Source organism: Pseudophryne corroboree, chromosome 7, assembly GCF_028390025.1.
Source record: "Pseudophryne corroboree isolate aPseCor3 chromosome 7, aPseCor3.hap2, whole genome shotgun sequence".
In the NCBI taxonomy this organism is placed as follows: domain Eukaryota; kingdom Metazoa; phylum Chordata; class Amphibia; order Anura; family Myobatrachidae; genus Pseudophryne; species Pseudophryne corroboree.
This window is the reverse complement of record NC_086450.1, coordinates 483,029,994-483,051,761: the sequence shown is the minus strand read 5'-3', so window position 1 is coordinate 483,051,761 and position 21,768 is coordinate 483,029,994. Positions and strand designations below refer to the sequence as shown.

Sequence of the window (21,768 nt, the reverse complement as noted above, 5' to 3'; positions counted from 1 at the left end):
TTGAATCATGGGCACTACGAGTCCTTTGGCTCTGACTTGTGTGATTATAATAACTCTGGAGGCCATCATTGGAATCACCCTAACTGTCTATATTATATTTGTAATTTGTTTCTGGTATTTTCGAGGGCAGAGCGTAAGTCCCAGCAATAAGATCGTCATGGCCTTGAGTATCTCCAATATAATATTCACGGTTATATCTTTCACCAACATTTTAATCTTGTGTTTCAGGCCCATGGCTTTTCTAAATACTGGCATCACTCCTTCAATCTTTTCTCTGAGCATGTTCTGCATCACGTCCTCCTCCTGGCTGACGGCCTGCCTCTGCTTCTTCTACTTTATGAAGATCAAAAACTTTAGTTCCCAGTTTTTATCTCGGCTGAAGATGAATATTAGCGCTGCCGTTCCATGGATGATCTTGGTGGCCGAGCTGGTGTCTCTTTTCACTGCTGCCATGAACATGCTGCAATTTGGCCAAAGTGAAGGCTACCCTTCCACGAACACCTCACTTCTTCTTTCAGCCAATATGAAATCATCATCTGGAACATTTCCAGGCAACTTGTACATCCCATTCGTGGGCAGTTTCCTTCCATTCCTGATCAGTGTGGGAACTATAAGCTCCACTGTCTGGTCATTGAAACTGCACAGCCGAAGGATGGAGCGCAACAAGGGGACAACATCTGGAAGCAGCAACATCAAAGCTTATGAAGGCCCCATTCGTATCATGATCCGCCTTCTCTTTTTTTATGGAATGTTCTATACAATTTTGTTCCTTTTTTATTTCAACATATTTCTCAGTTATAGTCTTGGGTTCTGGGTATTTCTGATAATAATGGGGTCATACGGTTTGAACCAATCGATTCTTCTCATCTTTGCAAACCCAAAGCTGAAGGAAGTCCTGATGAACATGTTTCACTGTAGAAACGCGTTAGCGCAGGAAGCGGACGATTTATAGTTTGCACATAAAGGTTCCATTTTTGTTGTTCAAGGACTTTATTGCTAGATGTCTATGACCAAATGTTTACAACTAATTTTATTGACTTTTGGTAAAGTAGCCCATACATTAATTTCTATATTTTATATCACATTTCCCCAAGTGGAATTGCATTCCTATTACATACTGTAATATGAAAGCAAATAACAAATAAAATAATGTGGCTAGACACAGGGCCAGATTAAGCCTTAGGTGGTCCTGGGGCTCTTAAGTCAAGGGGGCCCTGGGGGAAGTTCGGATGTATATTAGGGTGTATATTAGATTGTGCATACCTCACAACATGACCCATTCCAGGATCAATACAATGTAATCATAAATTACAGTAAAAGGGAAGTTCAGGTACAGAGCATTTTATCTCTCCTGGAATGGGTCATGTTGAGAGGTATGGATTGTGTATATTACATTTAAACCAATGGTGTATATTAGATATGTACTAATAGTTTAATATTGTCTAACTTAAACAATCTTAAAATGCACATTGAAAAATTAAATCTATACTTTATCTTGCAAAAATACAATAGCTGCAGCCTCTGTACTACTTACACACTGGGACAGAACTCAGGCGGACTCCATGTGTGCATCTCTCTCTAGACCTGAATGCTTTTATTAGATAACAAGTTACACAGGACTCAGACATCCAGGTGGGGAGAAGGAGAAGCTGGGATCCCTGGGTCACTTACAGCTCACTCCCATCTCCTATCTATTCTCTGGTCAGGAAGCTTCATTGGTAACTCATAATACCTGATACTCCTGTGTCTCTGACTGCATTGCATACTGTCCTCACATTCTGGCTGCCCTGTTCTGCTGCTGCACAAGAAGGAGAGCTAGTGATGTCAGTGTGCTTTGGCTGGGGGGGGTCACCCCACTGAGGGGGGCCAAGGCTACAGTATCCTCTGCACACCCACCTTACTCTGGCTATGGCAGACATCTTACAGCCACCAAAGCTTCAGCAAAATAATATTAATGTGACTCCCCCACCCCCCCCCCCCCAAAAAAAAAAAAAAAATCAGCAAAACTTCCAAGGACAGCTGGTCCAAATGCCTGCTGATGTGGATGATGATAGCAGTCACCAGCAATGCGTGTGACCAAATCCTGGTGCAATTGCAGACCACTTGTGAGCAACTCTAAATGAGGCCCACAGTCAATAGCTCTATTACAGTATGACTAGCCAGGTGATCAATCTTCAGAGTCCAGTAAATGCAAAATAAATTTTATTCTTTTATTATATTGTCCCTAAAACGGTCTGTACAAGCCAGAGCTGGATTAAGGCTCCGGGAGGCCAGGGGCACAAAAGAGCAGGGGGCCCCCATGGACTAAAATAAAAGCATTTATATATATATATATATATATATATATATATATTTGTATATATATATATATATATATATATATATATATATACATACATACATGCAGAGGTGCGGCACTGTAGCCTGATGAAAATGTTTTAGCAAGATTTAAACGTTGTAGACTTGGTTGTCACTTGTCTCATCTTTTGTTCTGAGCCCAGAGTGCCGCACCTCTGCCTGCATACATTTACCTCATGTTGTGAAGGCACCGGGTCAAGATAACATTATTACAGGAGTGCCAGACATACTGCAATATATATATATATATATATATATATATATATATATATATATATATAAATCAGGCTTGTTCCGGCACTCTGCCCTCTGCTATAAATTATCTTGTTCTGGTGCGCTCTAGTTTGAAGTGTCACTTCATAGCTATATATAGCATTGCAGGCAGTGCTCAGAAACCTGTAGCATTTATAAATGCTGCGTTTCCTGACGAAGGGGACACGATCTCCAAAGTGTTGAAATAACATTTCAGTTTTTTTCACTAAACGCTACTAGTCTCTGAGTGCCACCTGCATTGCTATATATCTCATTGGGCGCCACACACACACAGAGGTGCAGGGGGTGCAAAGTGTATCAAACATAGGGGAATGGGGGCACAGGGTATCACAAACACAGGTTCAGGGCACACACAATGCACCACACATGGGGGAGCACAGAATGTTATACACACAGGAGTAGGGGGGCACAGGGTGACACACACACAGGCAGCAGGCATAGGTGGCCACACAACGTGAGGGGGGAGGGTAGATGGTGCTACATACATGTAAGACAGGAGGTAGAGGGGCCACACACAGGGGGTTGGGGGGGCAGGAGGGAACAAGGTGTCATACACACACAGGGGGCCACACACCAGGCTGAGGGGGGCAGAGGGTGCCACACACACAAAAGACACGGGGTAGAGGGACCACACACAGGGGGTTGGGGGGGCAGGAGGGCACAAGTTGTCATACACACACAGGGGGTTGGGGGTGCAGGAGGGCACAAGGGGTCATACACACACAGGGGGGCACAGGGGGCCACACACCAGGCTGAGGGGGGCAGAGGGTGCCACACACACAAAAGACACCGGGTAGAGGGGCCACACACAGGGGGTTGGGGGTGCAGGAGGGCACAAGGTGTCATACACACACAGGGGGTTGGGGGTGCAGGAGGGCACAAGGTGTCATACACACACAGGGGGTTGGGGGTGCAGGAGGGCACAAGGTGTCATACACACACAGGGGGATGGGGGTGCAGGAGGGCACAAGGTGTCATACACACACAGGGGGTTGTGGGTGCAGGAGGGCACAAGGGGTCATACACACACAGGGGGCCACACACCAGGCTGAGGGGGGCAGAGGGTGCCACACACACAAAAGACACGGGGTAGAGGGACCACACACAGGGGGTTGGGGGTGCAGGAGGGCACAAGGTGTCATACACACACAGGGGGTTGGGGGTGCAGGAGGGCACAAGGTGTCATACACACACAGGGGGTTGGGGGTGCAGGAGGGCACAAGGTGTCATACACACACAGGGGGTTGGGGGTGCAGGAGGGCACAAGGTGTCATACACACACAGGGGGATGGGGGTGCAGGAGGGCACAAGGTGTCATACACACACAGGGGGTTGTGGGTGCAGGAGGGCACAAGGGGTCATACACACACAGGGGGCCACACACCAGGCTGAGGGGGGCAGAGGGTGCCACACACACAAAAGACACGGGGTAGAGGGACCACACACAGGGGGTTGGGGGTGCAGGAGGGCACAAGGTGTCATACACACACAGGGGGTTGGGGGTGCAGGAGGGCACAAGGTGTCATACACACACAGGGGGTTGGGGGTGCAATGGGCACAAGGTGTCATACACACACAGGGGGTTGGGGGTGCAGGAGGGCACAAGGTGTCATACACACACAGGGGGTTGGGGGTGCAGGAGGGCACAAGGTGTCATACACACACAGGGGGTTGGGGGTGCAGGAGGGCACAAGGTGTCATACACACACGGGGTTGGGGGTGCAGGAGGGCACAAGGTGTCATAGACACACAGGGGGTTGGGGGTGCAGGAGGGCACAAGGTGTCATACACACACAGGGGGTTGGGGGTGCAGGAGGGCACAAGGTGTCATACACACACAGGGGGTTGGGGGTGCAATGGGCACAAGGTGTCATACACACACAGGGGGTTGGGGATGCAGGAGGGCACAAGGTGTCATACACACACAGGGGGTTGGGGGTGCAGGAGGGCACAAGGTGTCATACACACACAGGGGGTTGGGGGTGCAGGAGGGCACAAGGTGTCATACACACACGGGGTTGGGGGTGCAGGAGGGCACAAGGTGTCATAGACACACAGGGGGTTGGGGGTGCAGGAGGGCACAAGGTGTCATACACACACAGGGGGTTGGCGGTGCAGGTGGGCACAAGGGGTCATACACACACAGGGGGGCACAGGGGGCCACACCCCAGGCTGAGGGGGGTAGAGGGTGCGACACACACACATAAGGCAGGGGGGTACATGGGGCCACACACAGGGGGGTGAGGGGTAGGAGGCCACAGGGCTCTCTGGTCAGTCACCGCTAGTGAGGGTAGGCCCGCGGACCCAGTCACAGGGTGAGTCGAGGACACTTCTGGAACGGTTCCCGGTAACTACTTCACCCCCACCCCAGGGCAGCTGCTGGAGGAGCAGGAGCAAATGCAGGATTTGTAGGTGGGGGGTTCCACACACAGACACATATATATCATATCTACACACATACACACACATGTAGTTGCAAGCGTGGGATGGTACTCAAAGGACTCAAAGGACTGCCACAGAAATTCAATAAATCACACCGAGTATATACATGTGTATATATATATATATGTATATACATATATATCTATATAAGGCACATATATGATACATTTGTGTATATATAGCCAGGCAGCAAATAGGATACTCTGCAAGCCACAGCTGGCCATACCTGGGGACTTCCTGATTGTGACGCACAATGGGGGTCATTCTGAGTTGTTCGCTCGCAAGCTGCTTTTAGCAGCTTTGCACACGCTAAGCCGCCGCCTACTGGGAGTGAATCTTAGCTTATCAAAATTGCGAACGAAAGATTTGCAATATTGCGAAAAGACTTCTCTGTGCAGTTTCTGAGTAGCTCGAGACTTACTCTTCCAGTGCGATCAGTTCAGTGCTTGTCGTTCCTAGTTTGACGTCACAAACACACCCAGCGTTCGCCCAGACACTCCTCCGTTTCTCCAGCCACTCCCGCGTTTTTCCCAGAAACGGTAGCGTTTTTTCACACACTCCCATAAAACGTCCAGTTTCCGCCCAGAAACACCCACTTCCTGTCAATCACATTACGATCACCAGAACGAAGAAAAAACCTTGTAATGCCGTGAGTAAAATGCCTAACTGCATAGCAAATTTACTTGGCACAGTCGCACTGCGGACATTGCGCATGCGCATTAGCGACTAATCGCTCCATTGCGAGAAAAAAATAACGAGCGAACAACTCGTAATGACCCCCAATGTTTGCTGCTTGCTTCGGGCGGGGGAAGAGGAGAAGGAGAGAGCCGAGAGACTAAACAGGATGTGCAGCAGCACCCATCCAGCCGTCTCCAATCTAAAGCACCGAGAGCTCTGACAGTCATCAGTGCTCTCTGACTGAATGACCGAGAAGCTGCCGCGCATGTGCGGCAGCTCCGGACCTGGCCACCCCAGTCAGTGTAGAGACGGAGGCAGAACTGTCTCCGTCTCATAAAAACATTTAGACCGTCAGGCGATACGAGCCAGGGTGGCAGGGCCACTGAAGCCGGGCATCTCAGATCTCCGGCGGGGGTGCGGGGAATGCTCCAGTGCGATGGGAGAGGAGGGGGAAACTGCACAATGCAGTGAGTATAGTGTGACAGGGTACAGGAGGAGCGGCGGCCCCCGAAGGCAGTCCGGGGCCATGGCAGCCGCAACCCTGCACCGTCACACAGCCTGCATCCTTTCGCCCCGCAGTAACAGCCGGAGTGAGCACTGTCCACACACCCTGTGGTGTACGGCAGGGACGGGGGGCCCCTTGGAGAGGGGGGCCCAGGGTAATGTACCCCCTGGGCCCCCCCTTAATCCGGCTCTGGTACAAGCAGTGACCCACATGACCCCCCCCACCTCATACCACCCCGCCTATTGTCAGTGATATATTACAGAAATTAGTATTGCAAACATATTAAACTTACATTTTTAGCAGAGTCACCTACTCTTCCAAAATGCCCAGAAGACTCCAAAGTCTCAAGTGTCTCTCCTGCAGGCCACCTGCCACCGCCCACTCCTGAGTGAAGTGAGTGGTCCCACGGACGGTTTTATGTTCCAGTGGGTGCTGAATCGCATCACCATAACCTTCCTTTAAAGCAGCATGGGGAGGGGCTGCAATGATTCAGTCATGGGCTCTCATTCCGAGTTGTTCGCTCGTTATTTTTCTTCGCATCGCAGCGATTAGTCGCAAACTGCGCATGCGCAACGTTCACAGTGCGCCTGCACCAAGTAAATTTGCACAAAAGTTTGGTATTTTACTCATGGCCTAACAAAGTTTTTTCATCGTTCTGCTGATCGTAGTGTGATTGACAGGAAGTGGGTGTTTCTGGGCGGAAACTGGCCGTTTTATGGGAGTGTGCAGGGAAAAACGCGGGAGTGGCTGGAGAAATGGGGGAGTGTCTGGACGAACGCTGGGTGTGTTTGTGATGTCAAACCAGGAACGAAAAGAAGAAAAGTGGGTGGGCGCTAGTTTGATGGCTATATGACACCTAAAATATAAATACTGTTTTACTGTTTGCAGCTTCCCAAAGTTGAGGTGCTGATCCTCAACCAAAAAAGTTACAGAACAAAGAAATACTCAGAGAAGCGCTACCATTAAACAGCATTAGTAAAATTTATTATTAAAAGATATAAGAACTATCACAATTCAGTGAATAAACCGAATATCCTGTTATGTGGTTAACTCATATATTATGTATCAAACATTAGTTACAAAGATGGTAACAATATATAAGCACATAATAGAGACTCCCTGGGAGAAATATAACCACCTGTATTCTGGTGGAAACTGCAGCATTTATAATTGACTAAAAATCCTTCTATTAATGGTAGCGCTTCTCTGAGTATTTCTTTGATCAGGAACGAAAAGGACTGAACTGATCGCAGTGTAGGAGTAAGTCTCGAGCTACTCAGAAACTGCAAAGAAATTTCTATTCGCAATTCTGCTAATCTTTCGTTCGCAATTCTGCAAAGCTAAGATTCACTCCCAGTAGACGTCGGCTTAGCGTGTGCATTTCTGCAAAAAAGTAGCTCATCACTCACAGCTGCATGTACAGTCACTGACTAGTCTATTGTCTCATCACTCACCGCTGCATGTACAGTCACTGACTACTCTATTGTCTCATCACTCACCGCTGCATGTACAGTCACTGACTACTCTATTGTCTCATCACTCACCACTGCATGCACAGTCACTGACTACTCTATTGTCTCATCACTCACCGCTGTATGCACAGTCACTGACTACTCTATTGTCTCATCACTCACCACTGCATGCACAGTCACTGACTAGTCTATTGTCTCATCACTCACCACTGCATGCACAGTCACTGACTAGTCTATTGTCTCATCACTCACCACTGTATGCACAGTCACTGACTAGTCTATTGTCTCATCACTCACCGCTGCATGCACAGTCACTGACTACTCTATTGTCTCATCACTCACCGCTGCATGCACAGTCACTGACTAGTCTATTGTCTCATCACTCACCACTGCATGCACAGTCACTGACTACTCTATTGTCTCATCACTCACCGCTGCATGCACAGTCACTGACTAGTCTATTGTCTCATCACTCACCACTGCATGCACAGTCACTGACTACTCTATTGTCTCATCACTCACCACTGCATGCACAGTCAATGACTAGTCTATTGTCTCATCACTCACCGCTGCATGCACAGTCACTGACTAGTCTACTGTCTCATCACTCACCGCTGCATGTACAGTCACTGACTACTCTATTGTCTCATCACTCACCGCTGCATGTACAGTCACTGACTACTCTATTGTCTCATCACTCACAGCTGCATGCACAGTCACTGACTACTCTATTGTATCATCACTCACCGCTGCATGCACAGTCACTGACTACTCTATTGTCTCATCACTCACCACTGCATGCACAGTCACTGACTACTCTATTGTCTCATCACTCACCGCTGCATGCACAGTCACTGACTAGTCTATTGTCTCATCACTCACCACTGCATGTACAGTCACTGACTACTCTATTGTCTCATCACTCACAGCTGCATGCACAGTCACTGACTAGTCTATTGTATCATCACTCACCGCTGCATGCACAGTCGCTGACTAGTCTATTGTATCATCACTCACCGCTGCATGTACAGTCACTGACTAGTCTATTGTCTCATCACTCACCGCTGCATGCACAGTCACTGACTACTCTATTGTCTCATCACTCACCACTGCATGCACAGTCACTGACTACTCTATTGTCTCATCACTCACCGCTGCATGCACAGTCACTGACTAGTCTATTGTCTCATCACTCACCACTGCATGTACAGTCACTGACTACTCTATTGTCTCATCACTCACAGCTGCATGCACAGTCACTGACTAGTCTATTGTATCATCACTCACCGCTGCATGCACAGTCGCTGACTAGTCTATTGTATCATCACTCACCGCTGCATGTACAGTCACTGACTAGTCTATTGTCTCATCACTCACCGCTGCATGCACAGTCACTGGTGACTAGTCTATTGTCTCATCACTCACCGCTGCATGCACAGTCACTGACTAGTCTATTGTCTCATCACTCACCGCTGCATGTACAGTCACTGACTACTCTATTGTCTCATCACTCACCACTGCATGTACAGTCACTGGCTAGTCTATTGTCTCATCACTCACCACTGCATGTACAGTCACTGGCTAGTCTATTGTCTCATCACTCACCGCTGCATGCACAGTCACTGACTACTCTATTGTCTCATCACTCACCGCTGCATGCACAGTCACTGACTAGTCTATTGTCTCATCACTCACCGCTGCATGCACAGTCACTGACTAGTCTATTGTCTCATCACTCACCGCTGCATGCACAGTCACTGGTGACTAGTCTATTGTCTCATCACTCACCACTGCATGCACAGTCACTGACTAGTCTATTGTCTCATCACTCACCGCTGCATGCACAGTCACTGACTACTCTATTGTCTCATCACTCACCGCTGCATGCACAGTCACTGACTAGTCTATTGTCTCATCACTCACCGCTGCATGCACAGTCACTGACTAGTCTATTGTCTCATCACTCACAGCTGCATGCACAGTCACTGGTGACTAGTCTATTGTCTCATCACTCACCGCTGCATGTACAGTCACTGACTACTCTATTGTCTCATCACTCACCACTGCATGCACAGTCACTGACTAGTCTATTGTCTCATCACTCACAGCTGCATGCACAGTCACTGACTAGTCTATTGTCTCATCACTCACCGCTGCATGCACAGTCACTGACTAGTCTATTGTCTCATCACTCACCACTGCATGTACAGTCACTGACTACTCTATTGTCTCATCACTCACCGCTGCATGCACAGTCACTGACTACTCTATTGTCTCATCACTCACCGCTGCATGCACAGTCACTGACTAGTCTATTGTCTCATCACTCACCACTGCATGTACAGTCACTGACTAGTCTATTGTCTCATCACTCACCGCTGCATGCACAGTCACTGACTAGTCTATTGTCTCATCACTCACCGCTGCATGCACAGTCACTGACTACTCTATTGTCTCACCGCTGCATGCACAGTCACTGACTACTCTATTGTCTCATCACTCACCGCTGCATGCACAGTCACTGACTACTCTACTGTCTCATCACTCACCGCTGCATGCACAGTCACTGACTAGTCTATTGTCTCATCACTCACCACTGCATGCACAGTCACTGACTAGTCTATTGTCTCATCACTCACCGCTGCATGCGCAGTCACTGACTACTCTATTGTCTCATCACTCACCGCTGCATGCACAGTCAATGACTAGTCTATTGTCTCATCACTCACCGCTGCATGCACAGTCACTGACTACTCTATTGTCTCATCACTCACCGCTGCATACACAGTCACTGACTAGTCTATTGTCTCATCACTCACCGCTGCATGCACAGTCACTGACTAGTCTATTGTCTCATCACTCACCACTGCATGCACAGTCACTGACTAGTCTATTGTCTCATCACTCACCGCTGCATGCACAGTCACTGACTAGTATATTGTCTCATCGCTCACCGTTGCATGCACAGTCACTGACTAGTCTATTGTCTCATCACTCACCACTGCATGCACAGTCACTGACTACTCTATTGACTCATCACTCACCACTGCATGTACAGTCACTGACTACTCTATTGTCTCATCACTCACCACTGCATGCACAGTCACTGACTAGTCTATTGTCTCATCACTCACCGCTGCATGCACAGTCACTGACTAGTATATTGTCTCATCGCTCACCGTTGCATGCACAGTCACTGACTAGTCTATTGTCTCATCACTCACCGCTGCATGCACAGTCACTGACTAGTCTATTGTCTCATCACTCACCACTGCATGTACAGTCACTGACTACTCTATTGTCTCATCACTCACCGCTGCATGCACAGTCACTGACTAGTCTATTGTCTCATCACTCACCGCTGCATGTACAGTCACTGACTACTCTATTGTCTCATCACTCACCGCTGCATGTACAGTCACTGACTACTCTATTGTCTCATCACTCACCACTGTATGCACAATCACTGACTAGCCTATTGTCTCATCACTCACCGCTGCATGTACAGTCACTGACTAGTCTATTGTCTCATCACTCACCGCTGCATGTACAGTCACTGACTACTCTATTGTCTCATCACTCACCGCTGCATGCACAGTCACTGACTAGTCTATTGTCTCATCACTCACCACTGCATGTACAGTCACTGACTACTCTATTGTCTCATCACTCACCGCTGCATGCACAGTCACTGACTAGTCTATTGTCTCATCACTCACCGCTGCATGCACAGTCACTGACTAGTCTATTGTCTCATCACTCACCGCTGTATGCGCAGTCACTGACTAGTCTATTGTCTCATCACTCACCGCTGCATGCACAGTCACTGACTAGTCTATTGTCTCATCACTCACCGCTGTATGCGCAGTCACTGACTAGTCTATTGTCTCATCACTCACCGCTGCATGCACAGTCACTGACTACTCTATTGTCTCATCACTCACCACTGCATGCACAGTCACTGACTACTCTATTGTCTCATCACTCACCGCTGTATGTACAGTCACTGACAACTCTATTGTCTCATCACTCACCACTGCATGCACAGTCACTGACTAGTCTATTGTCTCATCACTCACCGCTGCATGCACAGTCAATGACTAGTCTATTGTCTCATCACTCACCGCTGCATGCACAGTCAATGACTAGTCTATTGTCTCATCACTCACCGCTGCATGCACAGTCACTGACTACTCTATTGTCTCATCACTCACCGCTGCATGCACAGTCACTGACTAGTCTATTGTCTCATCACTCACCGCTGCATGCACAGTCACTGACTACTCTATTGTCTCATCACTCACCACTGCATGTACAGTCACTGACTAGTCTATTGTCTCATCACTCACCGCTGCATGTACAGTCACTGACTACTCTATTGTCTCATCACTCACCACTGCATGCACAGTCACTGACTACTCTATTGTCTCATCACTCAATACTGCATGCACAGTCACTGACTAGTATATTGTCTCATCTCTCACCGTTGCATGTACAGTCACTGACTACTCTATTGTCTCATCACTCACCGCTGCATGCACAGTCACTGACTAGTCTATTGTCTCATCACTCACCGCTGCATGCACAGTCACTGACTAGTATATTGTCTCATCGCTCACCGTTGCATGCACAGTCACTGACTAGTCTATTGTCTCATCACTCACCGCTGCATACACAGTCACTGACTAGTCTATTGTCTCATCACTCACCGCTGCATGCACAGTCACTGACTAGTATATTGTCTCATCACTCACCACTGCATGCACAGTCACTGACTACTCTATTGTCTCATCACTCACCACTGCATGTACAGTCACTGGCTAGTCTATTGTCTCATCACTCACCACTGCATGTACAGTCACTGACTAGTCTATTGTCTCACCACTGCATGCACAGTCACTGACTAGTCTATTGTCTCACCGCTGCATGCACAGTCACTGACTAGTCTATTGTCTCATCACTCACCGCTGCATGCACAGTCACTGACTACTCTATTGTCTCACCGCTGCATGCACAGTCACTGACTAATCTATTGTCTCATCACTCACCACTGCATGCACAGTCACTGACTAGTCTATTGTCTCATCACTCACCGCTGCATGCACAGTCACTGACTACTCTATTGTCTCATCACTCACCGCTGCATGCACAGTCACTGACTAGTCTATTGTCTCGTCACTCTCCACTGCATGCACAGTCACTGACTACTCTATTGTCTCATCACTCACCACTGTATGCACAGTCACTGACTACTCTATTGTCTCATCACTCACCGCTGCATGTACAGTCACTGACTAGTCTATTGTCTCATCACTCACCGCTGCATGTACAGTCACTGACTACTCTATTGTCTCATCACTCACCACTGCATGTACAGTCACTAACTAGTCTATTGTCTCATCACTCACCACTGCATGCACAGTCACTGACTAGTTTATTGTCTCATCACTCACCGCTGCATGCACAGTCACTGACTACTCTATTGTCTCATCACTCACCGCTGCATGCACAGTCACTGACTAGTCTATTGTCTCGTCACTCACCACTGCATGCACAGTCACTGACTACTCTATTGTCTCATCACTCACCACTGTATGCACAGTCACTGACTACTCTATTGTCTCATCACTCACCGCTGCATGTACAGTCACTGACTAGTCTATTGTCTCATCACTCACCACTGCATGCACAGTCACTGACTAGTCTATTGTCTCATCACTCACCACTGCATGCACAGTCACTGACTACTCTATTGTCTCATCACTCACCGCTGCATGCACAGTCACTGACTAGTCTATTGTCTCATCACTCACCACTGCATGCACAGTCACTGACTACTCTATTGTCTCATCACTCACCGCTGCATGCACAGTCACTGACTAGTCTATTGTCTCATCACTCACCACTGCATGTACAGTCACTGACTACTCTATTGTCTCATCACTCACCGCTGCATGCACAGTCACTGACTAGTCTATTGTCTCATCACTCACCACTGCATGCACAGTCACTGACTACTCTATTGTCTCATCACTCACCGCTGCATGCACAGTCACTGACTACTCTATTGTCTCATCACTCACCACTGTATGTACAGTCACTGACTACTCTATTGTCTCATCACTCACCACTGCATGTACAGTCACTGGCTAGTCTATTGTCTCATCACTCACCACTGCATGCACAGTCACTGACTAGTATATTGTCTCATCACTCACAGCTGCATGCACAGTCACTGACTACTCTATTGTCTCATCACTCACCGCTGCATGCACAGTCACTGACTAGTCTATTGTCTCATCACTCACCACTGCATGCACAGTCACTGACTAGTCTATTGTCTCATCACTCACCGCTGCATGCACAGTCACTGACTAGTCTATTGTCTCATCACTCACCGCTGCATGCACAGTCACTGACTAGTATATTGTCTCATCACTCACTGCTGCATGCACAGTCACTGACTAGTCTATTGTCTCATCACTCACCACTGTATGCACAGTCACTGACTAGTCTATTGTCTCATCACTCACCGCTGTATGCGCAGTCACTGACTAGTCTATTGTCTCATCACTCACCACTGCATGCACAGTCACTGACTACTCTATTGTCTCATCACTCACCGCTGCATGCACAGTCACTGACTAGTCTATTGTCTCATCACTCACCACTGCATGCACAGTCACTGACTACTCTATTGTCTCATCACTCACCGCTGCATGCACAGTCACTGACTACTCTATTGTCTCATCACTCACCACTGCATGTACAGTCACTGACTACTCTATTGTCTCATCACTCACCGCTGCATGCACAGTCACTGACTAGTCTATTGTCTCATCACTCACCACTGTATGCACAGTCACTGACTACTCTATTGTCTCATCACTCACCACTGCATGTACAGTCACTGACTACTCTATTGTCTCATCACTCACCACTGCATGCACAGTCACTGACTAGTCTACTGTCTCATCTCCATAAGGCTACGAATTCCGAGCCCACCCGCTGGCGGTGATGCAGGGCAGTCTGGAGCGACTGCTGATGCTGACATCTGGTCCGGACTGAAGGACCTGCCAACGATTACTGACATGTCGTCTACTGTCACTGCATATGATTCTGTCACCATTGAAAGAATGGTGGAGGATTATATGAGTGACCGCATCCAAGTAGGCACGTCAGACAGTCCGTACGTATACTGGCAGGAAAAAGAGGCAATTTGGAGGCCCTTGCACAAACTGGCTTTATTCTACCTTAGTTGCCCTCCCTCCAGTGTGTACTCCGAAATAGTGTTTAGTGCCGCCGCTCACCTTGTCAGCAATAGGCGTACGAGGTTACTTCCAGAAAATGTGGAGAAGATGATGTTCATTAAAATGAATTATAATCATTGCCTCCAGAAAGTACACGGGGATCTGAGATGGTGGATTCCAGTGGGGACGAATTAATAATCTGTGAGGAGGGGGCTGTACACAGTGAAAGGGGTGATGAATCGGACGATGATGATGAGGTGGACATCTTACCTCTGTAGAGCCAGTTTGTGCAAGGAGATATTGATTGCTTCTTTTTTGGTGGGGGCCCAAACCAACCAGTCATTTCAGTCACAGTCGTGTGGCAGACCCTGTCACTGAAATGATGGGTTCGTTAAAGTGTGCATGTCCTGTTTATACAACATAAGGGTGGTGGGAGGGCCCAAGGACAATTCCATCTTGCACCTCTTTTTTCTTTCATTTTTATTTGCGTCATGTGCTGTTTGGGGACTATTTTTTGGAAGGGCCATCCTGCGTGACACTGCAGTGCCACTCCTAGATGGGCCAGGTGTTTGTGTCGGCCACTAGGGTCGCTTAACTTACTCACACAGCTACCTCATTGCGCCTCTTTTTTTCTTTGCGTCATGTGCTGTTTGGGGAGTGGAGTATTTTTTGGAAGGGCCATCCTGCGTGACACTGCAGTGCCACTCCTAGATGGGCCAGGTGTTTGTGTCGGCCACTTGGGTCGCTTAGCTTACTCACACAGCTACCTCATTGCGCCTCTTTTTTTCTTTGCGTCATGTGCTGTTTGGGGAGGGGAGTATTTTTTGGAAGGGCCATCCTGCGTGACACTGCAGTGCCACTCCTAGATGGGCCAGGTGTTTGTGTCGGCCACTTGGGTCGCTTAGCTTAGCCATCCAGCGACCTCGGTGCAAATTTTAGGACTCAAAATAATATTGTGAGGTGTGAGGTGTTCAGAATAGACTGAAAATGAGTGTAAATTATGGTTATTGAGGTTAATAATACTATGGGATCAAAATGACCCCCAAATTCAATGATTTAAGCTGTTTTTTAGGGTTTTTTGAAAAAAACACCCGAATCCAAAACACACCCGAATCCGACAAAAAAAATTTCGGTGAGGTTTTGCCAAAACGCGTAGGAACCCAAAACACGGCGGCGGAACCGAACCCAAAACCCAAACACAAAACCCGAAAAATGTCCGGTGCACATCACTGATTAATAGATGTCAATTCTGATAGAGCTGGCAGCAGCGGCCTCTGATTTTTTTAAGGGTCTTATACCTGTAACAATATTGTGCCGCAACTGGCGCTTTAGGGGTAAAGGCGTTTTGGCCGCTCAGCTGCCCAGGATTATATGAAAGCAGGGTACAACTGAGGAACCCAGGTTACTCTTCTCTTCATAGGAGAAATATATGTTCTTCCCTGGCTTTGTTTTGCTGAGTTGGCGCCACTCTGCTGTCTCTGCTTCCTCTGCCCCTGCCTACTGACCTCACCCTCATGACGGTTTGTCACTTTCTGAAATGCCAGCCACCGATAGGGATTATAGTATTGAAACTCAGAATACCTTTTAATGGGTTCAGCGTTTTCACCACTACGCTGCCATCAATCCATAATGAGCACAGTCAGTTTGAAGCTGTTGCTAAAACCCCTCCTTAGTAAATGTAGTACTTAGTGTCTAGTCTGAAGATAGTCAGTTTGGCATCCTCCTGACCTCTGTCCAACATTGCTGATACAGCCCACCAAGAAACTCTGCAATCTGGCTGGACCATCATGCAATAGATAGCACCTAGCCGTGTATATACTGTATAGCCATGACCCATGTGGGATGAGCCGTATATGGTAGACATTACCTTTCACAGCAACTTATACTAAAGTTCAAGACTTACTTCATCCTCCCTTCTATTTCTCTGAAACTCTTTTATAAACCATTGTGAATATATGGCAATCCTGTAAAAGAAAAATACAGCAATATTATTGAAATAAACAGACCAATAACATTTATGTTTCTATTATGCAGTGGAATGTGTCAAGCTGCTAAAGATACACACATAGGGACTATTATACTGTATATCTTGGGCAGCCTAGAACATGTCTATAATAGTTTATATTCTACATACAGTATACTCATATGTCTGTCCATACTCAGCCTGGTGTGCATGTATCACCTCGGAGATTTGGACTATAGTTTGGATAATTTAGTAGGATCTATATCCCTCATGATGGACTGAATGCATCAAGCGTCACATTTTGCATGTGGTACATACTGCCGCTGATCACAAGGATAGCAGGATTTAGTAACACCGTATGATTGAACGATTGCGAGTAGAATCGCAGAGTACAGCTTTCCCATTTCCATGTTTATCTTTTCCTACATTTCTTGCTCCGTGAGCTAGGGGCAGCATCCTATATAAATGGCAGCCTTTTTGGGGAATACATTGAGCAACTTTTTTGGGGAATCATTTTATTTATCTACAGATTGTAGAAAGGTGTTGGCTAAATCTTATTATCATCTTACAAATGATTGGGATTGTGCAGTCATAGTGAGGTACGAGTCTCACTAATACAGAAGAGGCATGGAAACTAAAACCTCTGTTACCTGTAACCCTATAATGTGCCGCTTTACATATAGCCAAACATGGTTCATACTGAGACACCAGCTGCCGAGCAATGGAATGACCAAGCAAATTTCAGCATGATGAAACAATATCAGCTTGTTGTGAGATTACATACTCAGAGACATAAGTAAGTTGGGTCCATGCCACATATTGCTGAAGAAGATTATCTCCCTCACTACTCAAGATCTGACTTGTAGGTCTTTCCTGAGCTGAGGCTGTTTTTCACAAAACAGAAAACAAACAAGAAGAAAATCCCGGGAGGTATTTGTCTCATGGATCTCAATCACCTGATAGCTATCACAGGTTTTATTGTAATAAGTCTTGAGGCCATTACTGGGATATCTGGAAATCTTTTTATTCTTTATGTCATTTCCTTCCAGAGTGGCAAAAGATTAGATAAGAGTGTTTGCGATAAAATTATTGTGGCCTTGGCCATATCCAGTGTGTGCCATGTCTGTATTTTGAGTTTCAACATACTATCAGGTTTGCTTGTTCCTGGAATTTATATGTCCCTTTACGTGGCATATGCTGTACTTCTTCTGACTGTATACAGCGCCAATTCCTGTATCTGGCTGACGGCCGTTCTATGCTTCTACTACTTCATAAGGATAACAACCTTCAGATCCAACATCTTTACTTGGTTCAAGATGAAGATCAACAAAGTCATAACTTGGATGATATTCATGTCACAGATTATGTCTACTTTCAGCTCTTCTCTCAGCCTAATACAATTAGTTCAGACAATAAACTCTACTAGGAACCACACTGCTGCCTCCTCCAACATGACATCAGGAGCTCAGGGGAACAAGACAATAAACATTGCTTTCCTCATTAATTGTTTTCCCATTCTCATCATGATGGTCACTACTTCCACAACTGTTGTGTTCCTCAGCCTTCACCGTCTCAGACTACGGAGGAGCATGGGAACGTTGGTCAGTGTGAATGTCGCGGCTTATGGAGGAGTTGTCCGTACAATGATTAGTTCCTTGGTGTTTTATGGAATAATGTATGCGGCAATGCTCATTTACTCTTTTGGTATTTTGGTGTCTACAAATCTTGAGAACTGGATAATGTTGATAATGATATTCTCATTCACCCCAATTCAATCTATCTCCTTAATCTCTGGTACTGCAAAACTGAAAAATGCCTGGGAACAAATGCTATCTTGTGTCAAAGGCAAGATCTATTTGAGCGCTTGCAATTAATTAGTGTTTGTGTGTGTATATATATATATATATATATATATATATATATATAGTACTCTATTTGATAGCAACATTTAGACTATAGTAAATGGCATTTACCATATTAAATTGCAATGCTGATGGATCTTGATAGCATATATGTGTATTGAATGCATGTCCTGTATATGAATGTAATAATATAATAATTTACGTATTGTAATTAGCACATACAGCGACCACTGTCCTTTGTCCTGGTCAGTCATAATACCCATAGATTTTATTCACAAGACCAATAAGTTGATGCAGTATACTTACCACCATCACTGTAAACCCTCCCAAGGGGCCAATTTAATTATTTCACCTCTGTGAGTAAGTGCGGCTCTATGTGTGTACTTCAGACTCGCTGACTTTTCTCTTTTTCTTTTCCTGTATAACACAATTTGTCTCTGGTAGCACCCCCGAACGTCCTATAATTAATATATAATGTAATTGATGGACATTTGTTGGGGCCTCTTCTCGTAAATACCCAGGATTCAATAGCTTGTGCAGAACATATCCCCTTTCCCCCTTTCCCTGGATACCCTGACTTTTGATTACACTGCCACAGGGCTACTTACAAAATCAGCGAGCTTGGGGCAATATTGGGCTGTGAGATTGGGAAGTTGCTTGCATCTAATTGAATTGAATCCTACATTTGTCGCATTATAAGTAGTGATGAGCGGGTTCGGTTCCTCGGAATCTGAACCCCCCCCGAACTTCACCCATTTTACACGGGTCCGAGGCATACTCGGATACTCCAGTATTGCTCGGTTAACCCGAGCGCGCCCGAACTTCATCATCCCGCTGTCGGATTCTCGCGAGATTCGGATTCTATATAAGGAGCCGCGCGTCGCCAACTTTTTACACTCGTGCATTGGAAATGATAGTGAGAGGACGTGGCTGGCGTCCTCTCACTTTGTTTCAGAGCTTTCAGGGGGTTGCAAATATCTTTATTCTGGGGACCAGCAGTATTATAGGAGGAGTACAGTGCAGAGTTTTGCTGACCAGTGACCACCAGTATTATACGTTCTCTGCCTGAAAAACGCTCCATATCTGTGCTCAGTGTGCTGCATATATCTGTGCTCACACTGCTTTATTGTGGGGACTGGGGACCAGCAGTATTATATAGGAGGAGTACAGTGCAGAGTTTTGCTGACCAGTGACCACCAGTATTATACGTTCTCTGCCTGAAAAACGCTCCATATCTGTGCTCAGTGTGCTGCATATATCTGTGCTCACACTGCTTTACTGTGGGGACTGGGGACCAGCAGTATTATATAGTAGTGATGTGCACCGGAAATTTTTCGGGTTTTGTGTTTTGGTTTTGGATTCGGTTCCGCGGCCGTGTTTTGGGTTCGAACGCGTTTTGGCAAAACCTCACCGAATTTTTTTTGTCGGATTCGGGTGTGTTTTGGATTTGGGTGTTTTTTTCAAAAAACCCTAAAAAACAGCTTAAATCATTGAATTTGGGGGTCATTTTGATCCCATAGTATTATTAACCTCAATAACCATAATTTACACTCATTTCCAGTCTATTCTGAACACCTCACACCTGACAATATTATTTTTAGTCCTAAAATTTGCACCGAGGACGCTGAATGGCTAAGCTAAGCGACACAAGTGGCTGACACAAACACCTGGCCCATCTAGGAGTGGCACTGCAGTGTCAGGCAGGATGGCCCTTCCAAAAAATACTCCCCAAACAGCACATGATGCAAAGAAAAAAAGAGGCGCAATGACGTAGCTGTGTGAGTAAGCTAAGCGACCCTAGTGGCCGACACAAACACCTGGCCCATCTAGGAGTGGCACTGCAGTGTCACGCAGGATGGCACTTCCAAAAAATACTCCCCAAACAGCACATGACGCAAAGAAAAAAAGAGGCGCAATGAGGTAGCTGTGTGAGTAAGCTTAGCGACCCTAGTGGCCGACACAAACACCTGGCCCATCTAGGAGTGGCACTGCAGTGTCAGGCAGGATGGCCCTTCCAAAAAATACTCCCCAAACAGCACATGACGCAAAGAAAAAAAGAGGCGCAATGAGGTAGCTGTGTGAGTAAGCTAAGCGACCCTAGTGGCCGGCACAAACACCTGGCCCATCTCACGCAGGATGGCCCTTCCAAAAAATACTCCCCAAACAGCACATGACGCAAAGAAAAAAAGAGGTGCAAGCTCTTCCCGTCCAGTGTTGGGAAGGTCAGGCATCGCAACCGACACAATTGGACTCTCCTTTGGGATTTGTGATTTCGAAGAACGCACAGTTCTTTGCTGTGCTTTTGCCGCAAGTCTTTTCTTTTTTCTAGCGAGAGGATGAGTGCTTCCATCCTCATGTGAAGCTGAACCACTATCCATGAACATAGGCCAGGGCCTCAGCCGTTCCTTGCCACTCCGTGTCGTAAATGGCATATTGGCAAGTTTACGCTTCTCCTCAGACGCTTTTAATTTTGATTTTTGGGTCATTTTTTTACTGATCTTTTGTCTTTTGGATATTACATGCTCTGTACTATGACATTGGGCATCAGCCTTGGCAGACGACGTTGATGGCATTTCATCGTCTCGGCCATGACTAGTGGCAGCAGCTTCAGCACGAGGTGGAAGTGGATCTTGATCTTTCCCTATTTTACTCTCCACATTTTGTTCTCCATTTTTTAATGTGTGGAATTATATGCCAGTATCAATAGCAATGGCCTTCCACCATTTGCACGCCCCCTGCAAGTGCTGGAAGGAGCACCCGCAGTCCAGTTCCTGATAGTCAAATTGAAGATGTCACTGTTGAAGTACACCAGGATGAGGATATGGGTGTTGCTGGCGCTGGGGAGGAAATTGACAAGGAGGATTCTGATGGTGAGGTGGTTTGTTTAAGTCAGGCACCCGGGGAGACACCTGTTGTCCGTGGGAGGAGTATGGCCATTGACATGCCTGGTCAAAATACCAAAAAA

General features: G+C 46.8%; 1 protein-coding gene across 1 annotated transcript; it reads left to right on the top strand.

The window, feature by feature from the left end:
• Positions 1 to 17,882: 17,882 nt before the first annotated feature.
• LOC134944405 (taste receptor type 2 member 9-like) lies at positions 17,883 to 18,815 on the top strand. The gene has a single exon (XM_063932983.1). It carries the CDS (start codon positions 17,883 to 17,885, stop codon positions 18,813 to 18,815), a length of 933 nt encoding a protein of 310 aa, XP_063789053.1.
• Positions 18,816 to 21,768: the final 2,953 nt, after the last annotated feature.

What these genes read in the sequence shown, in the direction of transcription:
- LOC134944405 (XM_063932983.1), top strand. Translation starts at nt 17,883, where the DNA reads ATGGATCTCAATCACCTGATAGCTATCACAGGTTTTATTGTAATAAGT.